General features: G+C 42.6%; 1 protein-coding gene across 1 annotated transcript in view; it reads left to right on the forward strand.

The window, feature by feature from the left end:
* Nucleotides 1-2,062: 2,062 nt before the first annotated feature.
* BMX (BMX non-receptor tyrosine kinase) overlaps nucleotides 2,063-19,984 on the forward strand; it is a 37,031-nt gene continuing 19,109 nt past the window's right edge. The window contains exons 1-6 of the mRNA XM_043546278.1: nucleotides 2,063-2,200; nucleotides 3,238-3,342; nucleotides 4,865-4,946; nucleotides 6,863-6,982; nucleotides 8,949-9,016; nucleotides 13,438-13,616. Of these exons, the coding sequence (XP_043402213.1) occupies nucleotides 2,063-2,200; nucleotides 3,238-3,342; nucleotides 4,865-4,946; nucleotides 6,863-6,982; nucleotides 8,949-9,016; nucleotides 13,438-13,616 (692 nt within the window). The remainder of the gene's footprint in view (nucleotides 2,201-3,237; nucleotides 3,343-4,864; nucleotides 4,947-6,862; nucleotides 6,983-8,948; nucleotides 9,017-13,437; nucleotides 13,617-19,984) is intronic.

Consider the following 19,984-nt stretch of genomic DNA (forward strand, 5'->3'; position numbering starts at 1 on the left):
TTATTTGTTTATGTTCATCATTTATAATTTGAACTAGTTTCCACTTCTTGTAGGGCTTTTTTTGAGTTCAGATCATTGAAGAACTCCTTGTTAAGCCAGGGTGTTCTCTTGCCATACTTCTACCTTTCCTACGCAGTGATATAGTTTGTTCTTGTGCCCTTAATAATGTCTCTTTGGAAAAACTGCCAACTCTTTCAAACTGTTTTTTCTCTTAGACTTGCTTCCCATGGGATCTTATATACCAACTCCCTGCATTTGCTTAAGTCTGCCTTCTTGAAATCCATTATCTTTTTTGTGCGGTTTTCCCTCCTACCATTCTTTAGAATCATAAACTCTACCATTTCATGATCACTATCACCTAAGCTGCCTTCCACTTTCAAATTCTCCCTATTTCTCAAAATAAATCTAGAACAGCCTCTCCTCTAGAAGCTTTCTCCACTTTCTGAAATAAAATGTCTCCAGTACATTCCAAGAACTTGTTGGATAATCAGTACCCTGCTGGATTATTGTCCCAGTTGATGTCTGAGTAGTTGAAGTCCCCATCACCACCAAGTCCTGTGCTTTGGATAATTTTGTTAGTTGTTTAAAAAAAGCCTCATCCACCTCATCTTCCTGGTTAGGTGGTCTGTAATAGACCCCCACCATGACATCGCCCTTGGTTTTTACTCTTTTATCCTACCCAGAGCCTTTATACAAGTCTGTCTCCTATTTCCATCTCAGCCTCAGTCCAAGTGTGTACATTTTTAACATATAAGGCAACACTTCCTCCTTTTTTTCCTGCCCTGTCCTTCCTGAACAAGCTGTACCCTTTTATACCAATATTCCAGTCATGTGTATTATCCCACCAAGTCTCTGTGATGCCAGCTGTGTCATAGCTCTGTTTATTAACTAGCATTTCAAGTTCTTCCTGCTTATTCTCCATACTTCTCACATTAATATACAGACATAAAATATACTGATTTGATTTCCCCTCTATGTTCTTTCCTGTCTCCCCTTATCCCATGCTCCCCCCCCACCCAACTTCCAACCCTTTTCATGAAAATAGATAGTGAAAACAGACTAGCTGCTCTTCCTTTTATAATGCACTAGCATAATGTTGCAGTATCTTGATTGCAGACACTACGAGAAATTGTTCAGAGGCCATAAACCCCCTTGACTTGAATGTATCAAGGCTAAAAATGGAATTGTGCAAAATATATGCTAACCCAGAAAACACACCTACATGTGTTCTGACAAAATGGGTGTGATGAGTGGCATGCAAATATCTTTCTTCTGATAGACACTCCAGGTTTGATAAGGACGTGATGGAGAGTAAGTCAACAGGACACTTCCCTTTGGAGCGACAAGCAAACAAAAGACAAAGGACACAGTTCCTCTTGTAAGTGCAACACCCATGTAAGTAACCTTAAACCCAAATAGTTTTAAAAACCAAAGGGTCTCGCTCCTCTTTTCACTTGCTATTACATAATTAATAACAAGATTAATGCATATTAATAATCATATAATAATATTTTTACTTTTTTACATTTCTTTACCTGAATGGTTCTGTTTCATCTCCATATGTTTCTTTCAATGCAAAGAAAGAAATTAGAAATTACCGGTCTAGGAAACACTGTGATCAATTATGCTTTTTCTCATCTGTGATATGAAGGATTGTGTGTTTGTTGCTATAATTACTTTCTTCCTGTGTCTCAGATATGATACATTTGTGCTTAGTATAGCTTCAATTCCTTGCCAAACAGTGCAAGACTTTAAAGGGAGAAATTCTCAGGCAACAAAAGAACTGAAAATGTCTCAGTTGGAGCTACACTTTTATCTTAAATTTTTAATTTCCTATAACCATGTTTATTTTTGTCTGAGTAAAAAAACTAAACACTCATAGCTGTTTATAAAATATGAAATACACTCTTCATAACAGCTTGTTAGAACATGCAATAAATATATTTTAAATTCATTTTGTAACATGCTTTACAATCCATTAGTAAAGGACATAGTTGTCTTTGTTAATCTTTTCACAACTATTATTATTAAAATGACTATTTCCAATTTTTAGGGCAATAAAATGGAGCAGGAATCAATTCTAGAGGAGCTTCTTTTAAAGAAGTCACAACAGAAGAAAAAAATTTCACCAGTTAATTACAAAGAACGACTGTTTGTTCTCACAAAAACAAACCTCTCTTACTATGAATATGACAAAGAGGTGAGAAATCATTTTCTTAACTACAGAGGTACATAGTTTTCTAAAGTAAGTTTATGCCTCTGGATTTTCTTCCTCAATGTGCTTTGATTAGATATCATATAGTAGGGGTAGTGATATATTTTGTTCCAAGTGGCATTTAAAAATGGCATGGGACCAAAATCTGGCCTTGATTCAGGATAGCATTTAAGAATATGTTTAAGTCCACCCCTATTCAGGACAGAACTTAATCATGCTTAATCTTAGGCATATGCTTAACTCTCATCAAAGTCAATGGGACTTAAGCACATGCCTAAAGTTAAGCACATGCCTTGAATAGGGATGTTCTCCTGAATCAGGTTCTCTGTGGTGAGTTATATATCTGGCATTGGTTTGGAAATCATTTATACAGGAGATAGCTCAGTGCAGAAATTGGCCCATAACTGATATAAAATAAAAGGCTAAAGCGTGATTGTATTTTAAAAAGTGATTATGTGTCCAAAAAATGGTGGGTACTTTCAGCACAGTGGCCTCTTTTGTGCATTCAGATGTAGCTCTGAAGCGACTAAAATACATTGTTACCATCTGCACTCCTGATAGCACATTTGGATTACTCCTGTGAGTTACAACTCCTTGTGTGAATAAGAGTTGCAGGATTGGTGCCAGTATCTTAACAAAATAATGTAATACAAAATCAGACTCCCATTTCCCACTAGAGACTTTTGCATTTTCTATCCTCCATCTCTGCTTTTGCACTGTAATACCAAAGTTCATGTACCAGATGTAGGGACCATCCTGTTGTCTTTATACCTTGACTTCAAAGGGAGTGTTGTCAGTGTATGGTTTGCAGGATAAGATATAATGGAGGGTTCTCTATGTCTTTCCCAAACAGTTTAACAAAAGTGGAACTCTACCTTACCCAATCTGAAGTGTGCAATTACACACAGCTTGATTAAGTGTGGTTTTATAAAACTTGTCGTGACCATAAAGTATTTTTGATTTGAGGACGACAGTCTTGTGTTTAGAATGATGAGTAGTCCTGCTTCGGCTTTTATTCTTAGAAAAAAGGAAGCAAAAAAGGATCAATTGACATTAAGAAAATTCGATGTGTTGAGACAGTGAATCATGAGGAAGAGGCACCTTTGGAGAGACAATATCCATTTCAGGTAAGATCAAGAAATACAAAACTGATCTTTACTGTGGTGAACCATTATTTCTAGGACAAATAAGGACTTGTGTCACTGCTGACTGTTACAAAAACTTACAGCAGGTTGGAAATGAATCCTTTTTACTATAAACCTGACCCAACGACCATCAAAATCAACGGGAGTCTTTTCACTGACTTCAGTAGAATTTGGATCAGGACCTGTCTCTGCATTCATGTGTGTATAATAGTTTATTTATTTTGGTGTGATCCTATACACACAAGAATGGTGCATTTATTTGAATACTGAATATGTTTATTTTGTTGTGCAATACTGATCACAATTCATTTTCTCTTTTTAACCTTCCCCACCTCACCTCCTTTCACTTTAGTGGCAAAAAGAAGTGCAGAACTTGGCCTTTTGATATTGAAATTATAGGTTGACCATTTAAATGTACCAGACTCCAGAAATTCAAAGTTACAGTTCCTCAGCAATTGTACCTCATCCAAATTGCACATCTCCATTAAACCTTATCTTTATAAACATATACAGTAATACCAAACACTACATAAGTGCATGGAAGCAAAGTCATATCTGCTGCAAAAGCCATAACTTTGACTTTGCTGTCATTTGTATGTGTTAATTCTCAGAGATAGGTTCATTCCAAGACCTATGCCGGAGCAGAGAGTTTTGGGGGCAGAGAGTCCATGAGGAGAAGAATATACAGCAGTGCAAAGCAGCTGCAACTTCCCTTTGTGACAAGGGTGGGGTGCTAGAGTCTAAAATTGGCAGCCGTGGCTTGGAAAGGGTGCATGACCTGGGCAGCAGAGGAGTTCATTAATTAACACCCAATAATTGCTACCCCTGGGGGTAACCCCAAGAGAGGGCAGCAGTGTTATCACTGTCTAACTTATCTCAGATTGGATACCCCCCAACCCTCATTAAATAGTATTTTTATATTAAATTAGTTTGTTACTCTCATGAGCACCTAATACACTCAGATCTGTGGGGGGAGGTGTGGGGGAGGAATGAAAGGTACATACTGTACTTCCCGGTTCTAATGAGAATGTGCAAGTTACTGAATGTAGGATCTTATTGTTTGCCTACTAATGCCAAAGGGAGTTTTGCCATTGGGAGCAAGATTGGTTCAGGCCCAAAATGCAAGCTCACATTCATGTGAAATAGGAGTATAACTATGTAACTCTGCTCTGGCTCTTCACCCTCCTGGGCTTAGGGTTGCCAACCCTCCAGGATTAGGCTGGAGTCTCCAGGAATTAAAGATTAATCTTTAATTAAAGATTATGTCATGTGATGAAATCTCCAGGAATACATCCAACCAAAATTGGCAACCCTGCCTGGGCTGCATGCATTTTGGTGTGAACAAGCCTGCAGAGCTTGATCCTTGGGTTCCTAAGTCCTTTACTTCTTTGTTTCCATTACTCTAGGTCTTTATTTAAAAAAAAAAAAAAAAAAAGCTAATGAACTTTGAGTCAGATGTGAAGCCCAGGGTAACTAGAATGAATTGTTTTCCTGCCTCTTTTAGATTGTATACAAGGATGGCCTTCTCTATGTCTATGCAGCAAACGAAGAGAGCCGAAATCAGTGGCTGAAAGCTTTGCACACAGGTAACATTTGTTTTTACCATCTTGTGAAGCAACTCTTTTTTAACCTGCGGGGGGGTGGGGGAGCGGGGCTTGTGTGTTCAGAGAAATCATCTGACTAAGGGGAGCAGATGAATCTAGTTTCTCATTTTAATGCAACGGTTTTGTCAGCCATTTTTCAGCCTCAATCTCGCTCTGCCATGCAACAGGACTGCAGTGGATGAGAATATTTAAAAAATGTCAATGAAAAATGGGGGGAGGAAAAAATTCACAAAATTTCCCTGTGGCATTTCCCCACCAGCTCTAGTCTTTACTTAGTGTGTTCTGATTCTTTCCGTGGTCTTTAACTGAGCAAGGCTCCATCCATGCAATAAGTAGTGTGTAGGCAGAGTGCTGGGCCCAGTAAACCACAGTGAAGTCAATAGGACTCCTCAGGGGAGGGGAGTCAATCCACATACTACACATTGCAGGAGCACCCATTAAAGTCAATAGGAGTCTTTCCGTTTACTTTAAAGGACTTTGGGGTCAGGCCCTGTTTATCCCCCAGTTCTCCCTTGTGGGCCGATGGGTGGAGGTGACTCTGAGGGTGTGGCTCTCTCCTTGCCTACATGGAAGTGAAGATATATTAACTACCACTGCAACATTGTCCCTGCACAATCTGGGCAGAAGTGGGAGGCTCCAACAGGCTACATGCATTGTTTCTTCTAGAAACCAGGGACAGATTATTTTGAGTAAGTCTTCTGAAGAAAAATTTGGTTTTGAAAGCCCCTGTGGGGAGGGGATCCTGGAGGCAGGTGCCAGCAGGGATCCAGACTGGCAAGGGAATAGGGAAGAACCACAGGAAACCAGTAGGCAGTTTGGAGGCATAAAGACTTCCCCACTCATGGCCCCGACGTCTGGCAGATTGAGTTTTTGGTAGCTGAATCCTCTGTTCATTCCATTCACCCACCAGAATTATGTGCTGGAAACTCCAGGATTTCTCTCTTCATGGGGCTTATTGTCCCATAAATTGTCTTTTTCCTGATGGGAGAAAGATCTGACCTTAGGACCTCAGGATTTGGTCCAGTATTCTCAGCTGAACATATTAATAAGCGTGCTATTCAATCAAGATATGTTTTTTAAAGAGAGTATGTGAGGAATACCATTTGTTCAGTGAAATATTGCATAAATCTTGTGACGTGCATTATACCAAAGTGATTGCAATTTTCTAAGGAACTTTTAAAATCAAGTTTAGCTATAAAAACTAGTAACAAAATTCTGTGGCCAAGATTTTGAACAATCATGCAGCAACTCCCATGCTTCTGCATGTGCAGCATTTTTGAAAACCAGGCTGTAAATTCAGGTGTCTAACCAGGGATTTAGGAGCTTAACTTTAAGCAATCATTTATAAACCCTTGCCCTTCACTTTTAAAATTATTTGTTTCATTATCTTTTAAAACAAATACTACAAAACTGATTAAAAAAACTACTGTGTCCCTATTGCCAGTTATACTGTTTTGGGCCATTTCTATAGAACACTGGAGTATTTTTTTTATATACAAGTAACAAATGTTTATTTAAGAGGTTTGATAAATAGAAAGTGTTACATTTTAACGGGACATTCCTTTAACAGGTCAGTTTTGTACTGAAATTTGCCATTTGGGGTATTGAACACCTATAGTTTGTCTAGTTTATTTCTATGATATGAATTAGAAATGAAATCACTCTTCATATTTTTGATACATAAAATATTTTATTAGGTTTTTCAACACAGTTAAATGGGCTTTAGGACAGTCTAGAAAATCTTTAAATCTTTATAAAATGCAAGTCTCCTCCATGATCTTGATTCACAGTTACTGAATTCCTTTATTGTATCAGTTTGTCTTACTTTACTGAGAACATCCTACCAGCAAACTTTTTGAAGTTCTTTCTTTTTCTTCTTCCCCTCCTGTGCTCTCCAGAGATTAAAGACAATCCTAATTTACTAAACAAGTATCACAAAGAATTCTTCACCAATGGGAAGTTTCTCTGCTGCAACCAGACATGTAAAGCAGCCCTTGGATGTACCATCTGGAAGAAATGTAATGAGCCATTTTGCTTTTTGATATGTTGTTAGTCTTAATGGTGCTTTTCATGATATTGGTAAATCTACAAGGATAATTGTAGTCAATGGTGGTAAATCTAAAGATCTGGTCAATTATTCCTCTTGATGTTTGTTCTTAACGTCTTTTAACAGCATCGCAATTGTACTGTGCAGTTTGATAATATGGCTAGGGGAAAATAACATAGTATGTGAAATACCCATGCTGAGATCATAACTATTTTTTACTGTACCTCCAAAATGCACCAAAAAGAAATTCTTTCTCTTTCCTTCTTTGACTTAGTATCCTGAGTTGTTGTTGCTGTTGTTATGGGACTGGGAGAAAAAAATATCAGAACTTGTCTTTATGGCTGACTCCTAACAGCCAAATTATCTACTAACAACATTGGTGTGTCAGTTATAAAGAATTTAACTTCATAATTAATCCAAAGTAAAACTGAATTTTCTCATTATATCTATATTTGTGGTGGCGACTTTTCTAAGCAATGCAACATTCTCCCCCACAAGCCTATTTCTGGTACTCTGTGGAATGTGCGTTTACAAGAAATAGGATTACAATAAGCATATGGGGATCAAAAGAATAGCTGAAAAATCATTTTACCTTTATAAAATGTACTGTGCTGAGGAGCAAGTTTAGTTAGGAAAAATTGCCAGTCAAATTATTCCACAAAATGGTTCTAGGGAGCAGTTGTTTCAAATAAGGCACATTCCAGAACCTCATAGAACATTTGTGCATTTCCCTCCTGTGCACCATTTAAAACCAAACATGGTATATCTGAGCTGCATTATGTTGGAACAATGTATTTACTGAATGAAGGAGTATTTTATGTATTTTATTTAAATATACATTTTTAAAATACTTGACTGGAAATTCATCACAATTAGTTAGCTCATTTATTAGTCACCATAAAGAACCTGAGGAGTAAATTTTCAAAATGGGTGCATGCCAGGATCTACATATTCGTAAGCACCCTGCCTCCCCCCCACACACACACATTATTGCATGCACATTGGATAGCTGAGGCTTACATTTTTTTGAAAGTGGACACTTGTTTTGGGTGCCTCTGGTTTGGGAGCCTAGCTTCATATTGAAATACTGATTTTTCAGAGGTGCTGAACTCTTGCAGTTTCCATTGACATTGAGAGTGCTCAGCGCCTCTGATAATCAGGTCCCAGTTGTTTCAAGATGGGTACTCAAAATGACAGGCAACCCATATTTAAGGGACATATTTGAAAATGAAAGCCAAAACACCTAAGAGCCCAATTTGTATGTGACAGATTGCCAGTGAAAATATAAGAGGCCCCTTTTGAAAATGTAGCTGCACTATTCAGAATTAACATCGGTGTCCTATGTATGGACACAGTGGAGGAACACTAAACAATGCCCTACTATTTTAAAGAGCTGCCAGTTGTTGGTTTTTTGTCATTTGAATGGCCTTCTGTAACTTCCAAACCAAACACGATATATGCAAATAATGCTATAAAACCCACACACTGCCACAAGTAACTATTTGGTTGCCACTGGACTTCTACACAAAGTAGTAGGTAGAAAAGGAAACCTTCCAAAAAGTAGGGTCACCGTGTATCAAATACCTTGTCTCTGTCTGAAATACTGCAGAATGCAAGAGGGTGTTGTGTCTACTCTAAATTTGCTTCAGAAAACCAGCTATTGTTGATGATGCAGCTGCACTTGTGATAGCAACAGTGTGAGAGGGCTAGTGGAGGGAAAATCTCAGGCAGCCTCCAACATATTAACTATCACGTTCCCTAAAGCACGTTAACCCAAGGTGGAGGTAAAACACTGGTGATCACCAGCTCTGTGTGTCTCCTCTAGCAGTCCCACCACTGCTGCCACTAGTGGAGATACATAAGTGGAAGAGCCTATTGCACGCAAGGCCTTGGAGTCATGCAGTAAATGGCTTGTGTTATTTTTACTTTCCCCCCAGTTATAGATATGAGTCTACCTAGCACAACCAGCTCTGTGAAACCGCTGCCTCCTGTCCCTGGGAAACCGGTAGGTGACAAACTTTTAGTATCTGCCTACAATGAACTCTGCTTATGCGGGCAAATCCACTCTCTAGCATCCAGCCCACATAAATGATGGAGAGATCCATTGGGGAAGGAATAAGGAACCTTCTCCCCCAGACAGCTGTTGAATAGAGGCTACTCCAGTCTAATCACTGAGTAGCACCAATGTCCTTAGTGGCCACCAGCACAACCCGGGGAAGGACAGGAGGGTGCACTTGGCAGTCCTCCAGCTCTACCCTTTCTCCACTCATTCCTCACCCTGCCCACACTCCCCACTGGGCTGTCAAGCAGGAGTGCCTGCAAAGCTGGGAAAGTCTCAGATAGTTTCAATGCATTGCAGTATGCGTATGTCAGTTTGGGCCATAGCAAACCTCTGCTTCTTGTGAAGTTGTTTGAACGGATTTGCTTTTATGTGCCTGTTTCCATTAAAGTCAATGGGAATTTTATCCCACAGGATTCAGTGAGAGCAGGCCTGGGCCCAAAATTGTTTCTCTAGAGCCCAAATCCTTCCCATTCCAGAAGTTGCAGAGGGCCTCCTACTGAGTGGAAATGCTGCAGTTCCCCTGTACTGGGGGGAGGGCAGGATTACGTGTGTCTATACAGGAAATGTGCAGCCTCTGCCAGCCACAGAGTCCAGCTCCATGGAGGCTCCTGTTATAGTCATGAAGAGGCCTGTTAGAAGGAAGGGTGGTGGTTGTCAGAGACAAGAGTCAGGATGAAAAGAAAAGGAGTACTTGTGGCACCTTAGAGACTAACCAATTTATTTGAGCATGAGCTTTCATGAGCTACAGCTCACTTCATCGGATGCATACTGTGGAAAGTGTAGAAGATCTTTTTATACACACAAAGCATGAAAAAATACACTGGAGGATCAGCTACTACACTGATTCTCTGGTCCTTTCCTCCCTGTAGAGCACAAGATCCGTGGAGGTCACTCCAGCACTTAGGCCCAGGTAGTGACTGGAGTGCCGCTTCACTGTTGTTCCATGGCCAGGGATTGGGGTTATCTCCACCAAATGCATCCGTGTCTAGACAAGTCACTCAGGCTTGGAACTGGGGAGAGGGCTTGTGACTAAGAGCTCAATTTTATGTCATACATCTAAGACGGGATTGGCAACCTTTGGCACGTGGCCCGTCAGGGAAAGCCCCTGGAAGGCCGGGACGGTTTGTTTACCTGCAGTGTCCGCGGGTTCGGCCGATCGCAGCTCCCACTGGCCGCAGTTTGCCGTTCCAGACCAATGGGGGCTGCGGGAAGTGGCAGCCAGAACATCCCTTGGCCCGCGCCGCTTCCCGCAGCCCCCATTGGCCTGGAACAGCAAACCGTGGCCAGTGGAAGCTGCGATTGGCCGAATCTGCAGATGCTGCAGGTAAACAAACCATCCTGGCCTGCCAGCAGATTTCCCTGACGGGCCGCGTGCCAAAGGTTGCCGATCCCTGATCTAGGATACACTCAAGTCACAGTTTCCAGCTTTTCTCTGCAACCACCAGCACTAGAAACTTTTTTTAAAATGAAAGCTGAGATTCTCACGTAATAACTTGACTCCAGCAGCAGGGGATTTAAGAAACGTACCAAATATCACATGACTCATGATAAAATCCTAAGAATTGGCAATGCTGCTTTAAGTATTTTTGTGTGAGTAGGGACTTGGAAAGCATTTATAACTGAGCAAATGGGCTTTTGATGCTGGTTCTGATAATGAAGTTTGAGGATACTGAGACTGTGAATAAACAAATTTCAAATGCCATGGGCCATCCTCCCTGACTCCTGTCGAAGGATTTTGTTTATCTAAAGAGATTATCAGTCATGGATATCAGCCACTGAACAGGTTGACTCATATTAGGACTTCCCAGCTCATTATCAAGGAGATGTTTTGAAAGGGAAATTTAAAAAGCAGGGGCATAACAATGCTCAGATGGGTCCCCAAATACAAATTCAAAGTGGGCCCTATAATAAAGCTCAAATACCTTCCAGTGCTTGTCAGAGACAAAGCAACTTTATTTCCTGGCCCCAGTCACATGGCACAGGTCAGGACTACAAAAGTTGTCAAATGACAGGGAGCAGCATCTACTTAGTCCAGCAACTACTAGTGCAAGCCCCCAATAAAACTTTGAATAACTTTCTCCTTTTTTCCCTTGCCCCTTTTGCCACCCATTCAAATTGCTCAACATACCGAACACCATAATCTCCTAACACTCCTTCCAAGTCTCTGTTGGCTTATGCCCCTCCCCTCACCCTTCTCCAAATCTCTGGGGACTCTGTCCCCCTCTGCCCTGTCCAGGTTGTTCTTGGTGCTGTCCTTCTCCCCACATCCCTGGGTCTCTGGTGTCCCTTTTCCTCAGACCAACATCATACTGCCCTCTTATGCTGGGGCCTGACAGAAGAGGCTACTCCAGGAGCAATTATGGGAGTTGGGGACCATCAGCTGGGTTAATGGGCATGAACATGCCTTCACAGGAGCCACCAGACAGTTTCCCGACTCTTTGAGAGCAGCAGTTGTTTCCTGCCATGAGAGGCAGCATTTCACGTCTGTTAGTCCTCTGCACCCCATTTGTAGCCCTTGCTGTTTCTCTCCTGCCCCCTCACGCCTCCTAGCCAGTGGGCAGGGGCAGATCAACTGGCCAGTCCTAGCCCTCACTCCAGTCATTCCCTTACCCCCTTCCTGCATCCCTGAGGTTGCAGCCAGAGCCATTGAGGAGTTCCTCTATTAATTACTCTATGGCCTTAGTGTGAGGATTCTAGCCTGCTCTTCTCTCTCTCTCTCTCTCTCTCTCTCTCTCACACATCCCTCTGGGGAAAATTGAACTTATCCACAGTGTGCTCTCCACATCAAATCCAAGCTGATAACCAAAAGTGGCAGGCACGTAGGCACCTAAGTCTCATTGAAAGTCAATGGGACTTAGGCTCCTAAGTGACTTGGGCACTTCTGAAAATGTTATCTTTAGGCCTCATTCCTACTGCTATGAAAGTCAACAGCAAAACTCCTACTGACGTCGCTGAAAGGCGACTAGGGCTTAGGGCGGTATATTACCTGCAAATCTATATGTCTGTGATGGCCATGCCTTCCAAGACTGGAACGGCCACTTACAGGATTTTTTTTCAACAAAAATTCAGGGTTTTTATAATCCCAGCCAGCCCACCACTAAACCAGGACTCCTCTGGGAATTTTTACAAGCTTAGATCTACATAGGCCCACTGTATTTGACTACGAGTTTTTAATTATTTTAAGCTGCTTGTTATTACCCAGTTTTAACCAATTATTTGACTTTCTCATAATTCCGTATGACAGACAACTTAATATTAAGCAAAATAAGTTGTGTGCCGTGACTGTCCTCTTTTAAACTAACATTTGCATTTCCTGCTGCAGCAAAGCCCTGACTCTTCCCATTTTATTCCATGACAAATAATCAGCCTTGATTATCTGAAATATCAATTTCTTCCATACCGTGTTTAGAAAAGGAAATAACAGGCCCCACTGTGCAGTAACAGTTGGCTAATGCTGATTTCATTTTTAATGGTGACTATTATACTTGTTATTGACCTAAGGCACATTTTTAAAAAATGCAACATGCCATCGTACCATATTACAGCAGAGTCTTTTGGTCCAGTCTGCTATCAGCACACTTCCATACGGTGGAAGGTACTTACGCTTCATGACTCACAATGTACACTACAAGTATGTCTACACTGCAAAAAAAGATGTGTTTTTAACTTGGGTTAGTACTTTGAGTTCAACCCCAGGGTAACTTATAGCTTTGAACTTGAGCTGCTAACCCAAGCTAAATGCCAACTTGCCATGTCTTCACTGCTATTTTAACCCAAGTTAGCTAACCTGAGTTAGGAACACACCTTTTTTTGCAGTGTAGATATACCCCAGGTATAAGTATCAGTTAATCCTGTTACCATTCCAGGTTATGTAAATTCATCCTCTGTGCTGAGCCACCTGCAACATGTTGCAGTTTGAGCTCATTGTGAGCTCACAAATTGTTAGCTTCAATTGAGAATGTCCTTACCTCTTCTGGTGTAATTTTAACCCACTGGGCTGAATCCTGTTCTCAGCTATAATACAAAACCATGCTCCTTGGGTCTTGTAACATAAAGTCTGTGCTGTTGCTAATTTTACAAAATACACAACTCCACATATATTAAAGCAGGACCAAGCCTTGAATATTATTGTAATAGAGTTTGGTTTGTAGTTCATTATTTATATTGGACTACAGCTGTTGGAATGTGTTTTAAAACAGATGAAGGAAAAAATACTTCAGCACACGATGCATTTCTTGTTAGCTTGCATTAATTTCTTCGCAGTCACAGAGCTCATTGAAGATGCAAACTGCAATATAAATGCTAAAAATGATTTTCTACTGCGATGCACTTCATTGTAGTTTTGTTTCCTCTGCCTTCAAAAGCTGAAGCATGACAGTCTGCCTCCAGTTCTAGCACCTGGTAAACCCTCGCTGAAGATCACTGTGGCAGAGTATGACTATGAACCCAAAGGAAACTCTGATATCCAGCTCATCAGGAACAACAAGTATTATGTTCTGAAAGAAGAGGATCCTGACTGGTGGCAAGTAAGGGACCTGGAAGGGTAAGTTTACTTTGCACACTTAATAGAGAATATTTGTTCAGCAATGACCCTCATTCCACATCACACCCATCCTTAAACAACCCTGCTGGCACTGGGGCGTTCCAGGATCCAGTTAAGAACTACCCTGGTGGCTTTTTAAACTTGCTCCAGCTGATCTCATGAGCCTTAATTTTCTCTACAACTTCCATTCTTTTCTCCTTTTACCTCGCCCTCTTTGACCCTTGCCACAGTCTTATATACATGACACGTACAGTGTCTCTCTGATGCATGTGTATTGTGGAATTTAGAGGCAAGTCAAGCCTCCTCAGGATTTATCATTTTCATTTCAAAGGCTCACAAAAAGTCCACTACTTGCAAACCATATAACAATATGTACAAAGAAGGGGGGTTGCATTCCTTAAGGCTGTTCAAAAATCTGTCCTGCCCCATCTTTGCTTCCATCTCACCTACTTCCACTTCTCCCTGTGAAATAACTAGAATTTTAGCTACCAGATCAGGCAAGAGTGACAATAATCGCTGGGTAGCCTATTATCTGAACAGTCTCTAGTGGTTTTTATTTTGGAATGTACCTGCAATAGCAGTGGCAACTTTAGAGTTAATGGAGACTATTAGGAAAGAAGCACTTTTCACCTTTGGGGTATCCACCTGGGGCGGAGGGCTGGGAAAGGGAGTTAATCCGAAGCTTTCTGTTGCACATCACGTAACTGGCAGGATGTGAGTTGCACCAACAGTGTGCATATGGAACAACTGTTCCATTTTCAGTTCACATCATGTGAACACATGACAGCAGTTTGCTGCGAACTGAGGGCACAGCATTCTCCAGAGGTGTCCCATGGAATGTATTTCCAAGGGATACGTCTGGGCTTCCCTGCTGAGCAGCTTGAATCCTGGGATTGCTTTCGCTGTGAAGTGTGGAAAGGCAGGCAGGTTCAATTTTATTTAAAAAATCACGTTTTCACCGTCTCCGCCCCATACTTCCTTTCTGGGCAGGCTCGCAACGTTTCTAAAATACTGTCGTCCAGCATGCTGCACACTGCTCTGGTGATAAACATGAGTATGCACAGGCTGCTTGGGCTGTATTACAGCACTCAGAGCTGGCTGAATGCCCGTTGCACCACCCAAGAGAATGACATGGGAACCGGAGAATATCCTATGGCATCAGCAACAGCTCCTCCAGCATCAGGGGGATACTCTACGGCGGTGGCAGCAGGACAAGGTAGAAGAACAGGAGGATGCCATTGGAACAAGAGGCCGAGTTCCTGGATCACCTACACAGCATTCAGTGCCACTTCTGGGCTCAGGAAACCAGTGTGGATTGGTGGGAGAGGATCGTTCTGCAGAGCCGGGGTGACCAGCAGGGGCCATAGAACTACCAGATGGGAAACCTTTTTTGAGATCTGCATGAAACTGACCCTAGAGCTGCAGCAACAGTGTGCCAACTTGCTGTGCCCCGCACCGGTGGAGAAGCAGGTCATAGCTACCATCCAGAAGTTGGCCACCCCAGAATGTTACCAGTCTGTAGCCCACCAATCCAGTGCAGGGAGATCAATCGTTGGGACCATTCTCTACTAGGTCATTGATCAGGTGCTGTCTAATTGGGTCATGAAGCTGTATAATGCTCAGGAGATTACTGATGGCTTTGCATGCATGGGGTTCCCAAACTGTATAGGGGCAAGTGATGGGACCCATATGCCTATCTTTTGCCCCCTTCTCCCACCAGGCTGCAGAATTTATAAACAGAAGAGGGTATTTCTCCAAGCTTCACCAAGGACAAGTGGACTCCCATGGCAGCATGACAGACATAAATGCAGGGTGCTCTGGAAGCACCCACAATGCTAGGATCTTTTGGAACTCAGTTCCATTTAGATTAATGGAGAAAAGACTGTTCCCCCTCAGAAGCACTGTGGACATTAATAGTGTGGAGGTTGGGCTGGTTATTCAGGGAGACCTGGCTTACCCCCTAATGTCCTGGCTAATGAAGCCATACGCTTGTTCTGGGACAGAAGGAGGGGACATTTTAACCATTGCCTCAGTAATTGCAGAATTGTCAAGTGTATATTAGGTCATTTGAAAGGCAGATGGTGCTGTTCATGGAATAGGTTGGAAGCTGCAGAAATTTTTTTTCCAAGCATTTTAGCTGCACTTCATGCTTCTGTGCAATATTTGTGAGAGCAAGGGGGGAAGGAACCTTGCTGATGGGTGGGAGGCTGGTGTTAAGAGAGACTTGCTTGCAGGTTCGAGCAGCCAGCAGAGTATCCCCTAGAGAACACTAACAGCTGGGAGAATGCTGCCAGGGATGCCTGTTTTCATATTTTGAGTCTTGTGCCTGAATGTGGCAGCCCGGGGGGCTTGTGCTGGGATACAGACATTGCGAGCACTGGGGGATTGTGTGTAGGTGATTGAAGTGTGTACTTATGTAAAACCCTATGAATTATTTCAGCTTTATTTAAAGGATTTTCTGTGTTAAATGCAATGATGACTCATAATGGATGCACTGTGAACTGTTTTTATTATGAAACAACAACAGAAACCAATAATAAGGTTTTAATGAAGCCAAAGGAAAAAATAATGTATTTGTATTTGGAAATGCATTTAACTAACCAATCTACTAGCTAACCAACTGTACACAAACATTTCATTAATGCAACAGTGTGAACATTTCAAATACAACACTCGGGGGTGGGGGGTTTGCATAAAGTCACAGGCGAGAATACACCTTGCCTCTAGATTCTGGGGTTGAGTGCCATGGCTCAAAGTTGTCAAAGGTGCCGCAGGGGTCCCAGGACTCAGTGTTCTCGGTGCCCAGAGGTTGGATCTGAGAAGTGAATGGCATTCTGGCTCAGGACAGCATCCATGAGCTGCCTCTGCATCTGTCTGTGTTTTTCCGTGTGCTCCTTGGCCATGGCGATGTTGACCTTAGCCACAGCCATGCTTTCTCTGGTCTCTGTTCTTGGCCACTGTCACTATCTCCGGGGAGAGCTGCATTTCTTTCTCCCACTCAGTCCTCATGTACTGCCTCCACCTCTCAGCCAGTCTGGTTTTCCTTTGTGACTCAGCCATGCGTTCTGCAAATGTCTCATTGCGAGTCTTCCTTTTTCTCCCCTTCAGGTTGACCAGCCTGTCAGCAGTATATAGAGTCCTTGATGGTCTGGCTGTTGCAGGGGTTGTGGGAGTAAGGGGAAAAAACAGTTGTGTACTGTTTATATGCCAGAAAAATCCTAATAGTTTCTTTGTATATGTGACTTTTCCTCCCTGAGTCTCTTCCCATTCTTGGGGGAACCTCAAAGATGGTCAATGGTTTGCATGGAGAGAAGGTGCTGGCTGCATTTGGATTTCAGTGTCCTGTATCTGCTTTCAGGCTGTTGGTAGGGGTGCGGGTGGTCAGAGCTATGTTCCAGGTTTGATTTTGCAGATTTGTTTGGGCACTGGAGGCATTTCTGTGGTGTCTGAGGTGCAAAGAGAGGGCTATGGGGAGCATCAGGGGGCGAGCTAGATTGTAATCCTCTCTACATCCCCTTTAGGCTGTCCTGACTCTCAGTGACATTATGCTGAGGAGGGTGATGAGGAGGCACAGAATGGCCTTATTCTTAAAGGCAAAAGGCAGACCAGCGACATATGGTGTGAAGTTATTCACCAGGATGGCCCCCAGAAGTGCTGCAGGAGTGGAAGGGGCTTGCAAGCTATGCTGGGGCGTGGGGACTGGGCATGCAACTATTCTGTATAACGTGCTAAACAAAATTCAGCAATTTCTCAGTTTTAAGTTCTGCTATACCTCCCCTGCAGACATGGAGACAGCACAGAGAAAACCAGAAAGGCCCTGCTATGGTTACAGGTTTCAGAGTGGTAGCCATGTTAGTCTGTATCAGCAAAAACAATGAGAAGTCCTTGTGGCACCTCAGAGACTAAAAATTTATTTGGGCATAAGCTATTGTGAGCTAGAACCCACTTCATCAGATGCATGAAGTGGAAAATACAGTAGAAGGTATATTTATACATAGTACACGAAAAGATGGGAGTTGCCTTACCAGGTTGGGGGGTCAGTCTAATGAGACAATGTAATTATCAGTAGAATATCAAGGGAAAAAAAATCACTTTTGTAGTGGTAATGAGGGTGGCCCATTTCAAACAGTTGACAAGAAGGTGTGAGTAACAGTAGGGGGAAATTGCTATGGTAAAATTAGGTTTTGTAATGACTCATCCACTCCCAGTCTTTATTCAGGCCTAATTTGATGGTGTCCAGTTTGCAAATTAATTCCAGTTCTTCAGTTTCACCTTGGAGTCTGTTTTTGAAGTTTTTTTGTTGAAGAATTGCCACTTTTAAGTCTGTTATTGAGCGACCAGGGAGGTTGAAGAGTTCTCCTGTTGGTTTCTTAATGTTGTAATTCCTGATGTCAGATTTGTATCCATTTATTCTTTTGTGCAAAGACTGTCCGGTTTGGCCAATGTACATGGCAGGGGGGCATTGCTGGCATATGATGGCATATATCACATTGGTAGATGTGCAGGTGAAGGAGCCTCTGATAGTGTGGCTGACGCGGTTAGGTCCTATGATGGTGTCCCTTGAATAGATATGCAGGCAAGGTTTGTTGCAGGGTTTGGTTCCTGGGTTAGTGTTTTTGTTGTGTGGTGTGTAGTTGCTGGTGAGTATTTGCTTCAGGTTGGGGGGCTGCTATGGTTATCCACTAAACTGCTTGTTACATGGCATTTGTACCTCAGCCTGGTCTGCCCATGCAATGTGCACTCATACCTCATGCGAACTATGAAAAGTAACCCCAATTATTTTCCTGTAACCAGTGTCTCAACAAACTGTGGGATTTTGCACAAATGAATGCTTTCGGTATTCAACTCTGCCACGGGACGGGGCACAGAGGGTCGGGATATGTGCCATTTTGAAATAGCAAAAGGGGGTAGGGAGTGGGAGGGTTCTAATGCACATCTGCCAACAGTAATAATAAATTGTAAGGACAGGTTTCCAACCTGCTGAAGTTCCCTCCAAGGGATCTGATTCTTCGGTCCCAGCCTGGTTTTCTGGCTGGGACTCTGGCTCCGACAAGACAAGGCAGGAATCAGGGTCCATTGTAGCAGGTCAGGATTGGAGCGGGCTTTCCAGCTGGGCATCGTCAGCATCCTTAGTCCCCAAAAGATCCCGGTTTTCCAGGGCAGCTCCTCTCCGGCATCCTCCTTCTCATTTTCCAACTGGTTGAGCCAGTCATCGTGGGTGGAGGGCAGAACACAGGCAGCAGGCTCCAAATAGTGCCTGGGAAGGGTCGTACTATAATCATGTAGAAGCCTGTCCAGTTCATCAAAAAATGGACAGGTCACACGTCCCCTGCCAGATTGTCTCCTTTTATCCCTCATTTCAATGTATTTTCTCCTGAGCCGCTTGCTCTATCCAGCACTGGGTGGCAACCCACTCATGGCTCCTCACAGACAGCTGCTTTGCAGTGTCCACAAAAAACTCCTCATTCCTGTAGCTGGCCGCAAAGAGCTTCCTGAACCAACGCTGCTCCCCTAGATGGTGATGAGATCCAGGGTCTCAGCTGAGATCCAAGGGGCTGCACAAGGCATGATGTGGGCTTCTGGAGCGCTATCGCAGTGGTATCACCAGAACGATACACTGGGATCCAGGAGCAAATAGCAAAATCTAGCTCTGCACCAGCTTTTAAAAGGGGGAAGGGACATCCTGTAAACTTGATCCCAGGGCAGGGTGTGCACACAAGTAAACAGACAGGTCAGTAATGGTCAACCTGCAAAGCACTATGGAATTGCCAGTGGAAGCATACAAGAAGTGGTGCACAGCAATTGCATGCACACAAACAAAAGACCAAACTAATACAATTTGAAGTGAACCTAGTCCACTGGGCAGAACAACTCCAGAACACCTGATAGATGTGGAATTAATACACAGTGATTGGTTGCGTCATGCGTACACAAGTGTTTTCAAACCAGATTAACTTGATTTGGTCTGGATTAAAACCCCCATGTAGACAAGCCCTTAATGTTTTACCGCAATGACTGGGCACCCCTTTCTATAGATTTTCTTGGTTATTTCCCTTGTGGTCCACAAAGGGAGGAACCTCCTTCAGCAAATTAAAGGAAGGTATTTTCTCATTAATCTCCAGCTGGGAGCAATACCTATGTTCAGCTGAGAGAGGTCCCAGACAGACTGAAGAGAGTTTGGACTGAGTGGAGTTTTGGCTGGTCGACTAATAACTCATTGATTCAAGTACAATTTGTAAATAAAGAAAGAAACAAATAAAGAAACATTAGCTTCTAACACACAATACCCAGCTTGATATTCATCACACTGTAAAAAGTCCCATGGAATCAAAGAAAGCAGAAGGCCAGCAACAAATTAGTATGTGTGA

Source organism: Chelonia mydas, chromosome 1, assembly GCF_015237465.2.
Source record: "Chelonia mydas isolate rCheMyd1 chromosome 1, rCheMyd1.pri.v2, whole genome shotgun sequence".
NCBI classification, from domain to species: Eukaryota; Metazoa; Chordata; order Testudines; family Cheloniidae; genus Chelonia; species Chelonia mydas.